Source organism: Myotis brandtii, unplaced genomic scaffold (genome assembly GCF_000412655.1).
Source record: "Myotis brandtii unplaced genomic scaffold, ASM41265v1 scaffold604, whole genome shotgun sequence".
Taxonomy (NCBI): domain Eukaryota; kingdom Metazoa; phylum Chordata; class Mammalia; order Chiroptera; family Vespertilionidae; genus Myotis; species Myotis brandtii.
In genome coordinates this window covers 2,216,474-2,219,461 of record NW_005370286.1, presented here as the reverse complement: position 1 = coordinate 2,219,461, position 2,988 = coordinate 2,216,474, and the positions used below count along the sequence as shown (strand labels likewise).

The 2,988-nt window shown below is 56.8% G+C and overlaps 1 protein-coding gene across 3 annotated transcripts in view; it reads right to left on the bottom strand.

The window, feature by feature from the left end:
- Positions 1-821: 821 nt before the first annotated feature.
- RGS10 (regulator of G-protein signaling 10) overlaps positions 822-2,988 on the bottom strand; it is a 27,977-nt gene continuing 25,810 nt past the window's right edge. For all 3 annotated transcript variants that reach the window (XM_005879672.2, XM_014550609.1, XM_014550608.1), the window contains one exon: positions 822-1,301. In XM_005879672.2, the coding sequence (XP_005879734.1) occupies positions 1,155-1,301 (147 nt within the window). In that variant the 3' untranslated portion in view covers positions 822-1,154. The remainder of the gene's footprint in view (positions 1,302-2,988) is intronic.

The following is a 2,988-nucleotide window of genomic DNA, read 5'->3' as shown; positions in this document are numbered from 1 at the left end:
CCCCTGTAATTACTGAACCCACCCCTTCCCTCTCTAAAGTGTCCTGGTTTAACTGGAAAGTTACACAGTCACCCCCAGCACCAGGCAATTTGCAAGTGAATGGGACGTGGGAAGGCTCACAGCAACAGGGTCTGCCTGCTCGGTTTGCACAAGCAGGAGTGCGAGGCTCGGCAAACCTGCCGGAGAAGGTCTGCAGGCGCGGGCGGCAGGGAGAACTAGCAGAAGGGACCTGGGCTCGTGGGCTTAGCTCCAAAGGGGGCGCGACCCGGGCTGGCGGGGTCAGCCTGGGCCGAGCTGGGTTCCCTCGAAAGAAGACTTTCAGAGACGGCATTTCTGTCTCCTGGCTGAAGACTGGAGCCCGAGTCCAGCAAAGGGTGGGGGCAGAGCAGGAAGGAGGGCGGTGCATCCCCGACGGGCTACGGGAGACAGGGAATGTGCACGCATTCCATCGTTGGCACAGGCCCACTCAGCGCCACCCCCCACTGCCTGAGCGACTTCCCATTCGTCTTTCTTTCTTCCTCGAGATCGTATTTGTATCAGGATGAACTATTTATCTATGTTGCATGAAATGTCACAGACTGTGGGCGAAACCAGGACAGACCCCGCACAAGAAAAAGCCCCTGGTGACGCTCACCCACAGCTCCCCCAACCTGCAGGGACTGAGCTCACCTGCGAGAAGTATTTAACCCAAAAGGCGCCCGACAGACAGCACCCCCCCCCCCGCCCCCATGGCCTGAGTTTGTGAGGTCCACTCCCGCGAACCTGTGGACAGGAAGGGCCCCTCCCACAGAGGCAGGGCAAAGACTTGAAAGGTTAAGAGGTGGCTGTACGTGTCACCTGGCGGCCTCGCGTGACGTTTAATCAAACTGTAAAATGCTCAGCGTCCAGTGTTTAAGGGCTCCTTCCACCCGTGTGTGTCTGTGAACTTAAACTTCAAAGCAACAGGTGTGTTCTCTACATAAGATTAGCCATCATGCAAGACTGACTGGTCAGGCAGCTAATAAAATACACGTATCCCATGGACGGGTTTTGTACATTTCAGTCCTTGCAGATAACAAAGCGATTCTTAACCCTGCATGGTCCCGAGTGAGTTCCTTGGCGCCGGGGGGCTGCCAGTGCCGACCGCTGGGCGGGGGGTGCGGGGAGGGGGGGGCTCATGTGTTATAAGTTCTCGACGCTCTTTTCGCTGCCGTCTGCGTGTCGGGCGGCTCCTCCTCCTCTTCCTCGGTTCGCTTGTGCTTTAAAAACAAGTCAGACTTCAAGAAGCGGCTGTAGCTGTCGTACTTCATGAGGTTGAAGATCTAAGGGGAAAGGGAAAAGACGGCTGAAGGCTGAGGCGGGCCAGGCCATGACTCACCCTAGCAAATATTTATTAAACGCCGCTCACGCGCCAGGGAACGCAGATCCGTGCGAGACACACACGGGCAGCTAAAGCCGGTCCTGTGCTGGACGTTTCTGGTCGCCGTGAAATAACCTCAGCGGAACAGAACAGCTTGGGGGGCGGGGGGCGGTCACATGAACAAGCCCCTCTCTGTTTTCCACGGAAGTCTAGTGCACGCAGCACTGACTCACACAGCCTTGTGGCGAGAGGTCCTTTAAGAAGCTCCACTTTATGTGGAAAAATGACACACAGGGACTAGAGATGGAGGAACAGGAACTGTTCCTGTAGAGACGGTGCTGGGGTGCAGGCCAGAGGAGGCCAACATCGTCAGAGGCACAGAAGCCTGGCATCTCAGAACTCAAACAAACCCCTCGTTATGCCAGGAAGCAACAGGGGGCTCATTCAAGCCGGGCAGAGGGGCCAGGGCACAGCCTACGCGAGGGGAGGCTTCAGCAACAGGCCTGATGGAAGGGCCAGCGGTCTGGAACTCTGGAACGGCGCTCGCTGCCAGGCGGGGTTGTCAGGCGGGTGCTAACACCCTGATGTCGTTTACATCTGCCCTTTCCCTCCAGGCACACGAGCTATTTTGTAAATTAAAGGTCTGATGGAGTCTGCTGGGGATGGGAGACCTGGAACCTTCAGCCTTTGCACCTTCATGCCCCCCTTCAACACCCCCCCACTTCAACCACAGGGGTCCACCTAAACCATGTGCTATCGGCAAAGCCAACCCAGAGAGATTTAGGATTTTGGGTTTTCTTTTGACTCTTAAACTCCTGCCTGCCCTTCCCTGAGCATCCTTCCCGCCTGTCCATGTCTCCGGCGGCTCCGAAAGGCCACGCCTCCCAGAAACCTGTTGTGTAGCAATCTTGTCATCCTAGACCCTCTGCTGAGGTTTAGAAAATGTATTCATTAAAAATAATGCCCCCCCCAAATAATAATAACAATAATGCCTAGCCAGTTTGGCTCAGTAAATAGAGGGCTGGTCTGGGAACTGAAGGGTCCCAGGTTTGATTCTGGTCAAGGGCACATGCCCAGGTTGTGGGCTTGATCCCCAGTAGGGGGCATGCGGGAGGCAGCCGATCAATGATTCTTTCTCATCGTTGATGTTTCTCTCTCTCTCTCCTTCTCCCTTCCTCTCTGAAATCAATAAAAATATATTTAAAATAACAATCTTCAGAAAATACTAAAATCGCAGCCAGGGGTAAGACGGGGGAGGAGGAGGTATCACCCCGTGGCCTCCCACGAACGTGCCGAGCAGACGTTACCATCCCCGACCACCGGCCTGGCCCAGCCCTGCAGGCCTGAGGGCCCCCACGGGAACTCTGAGATGCCCACCGAGTTCCAAGTGTGGACCGGGTGCTCGGAGAGGGACTGAGGAAGCCAGCTCCCGAGGCCCCTGCCGGCACCCAGCCTGCGCCCCTCCCACACCGGGTCCGCGGCAGGTGGGACCCCCCCCCCACTGCCTGCAGGATGCGGTTCGACCCCACGTCTGTCTGAAGTCTGTGCGCGTGGGAGTGGAGCATCCTGTTTGCCTGTAGTGGCTCTGAGGCTCACACTTCAAAGAGAAGAGAAAAGGCAGGGGCTGGAGGCACCCAGAGCCGGGGGCG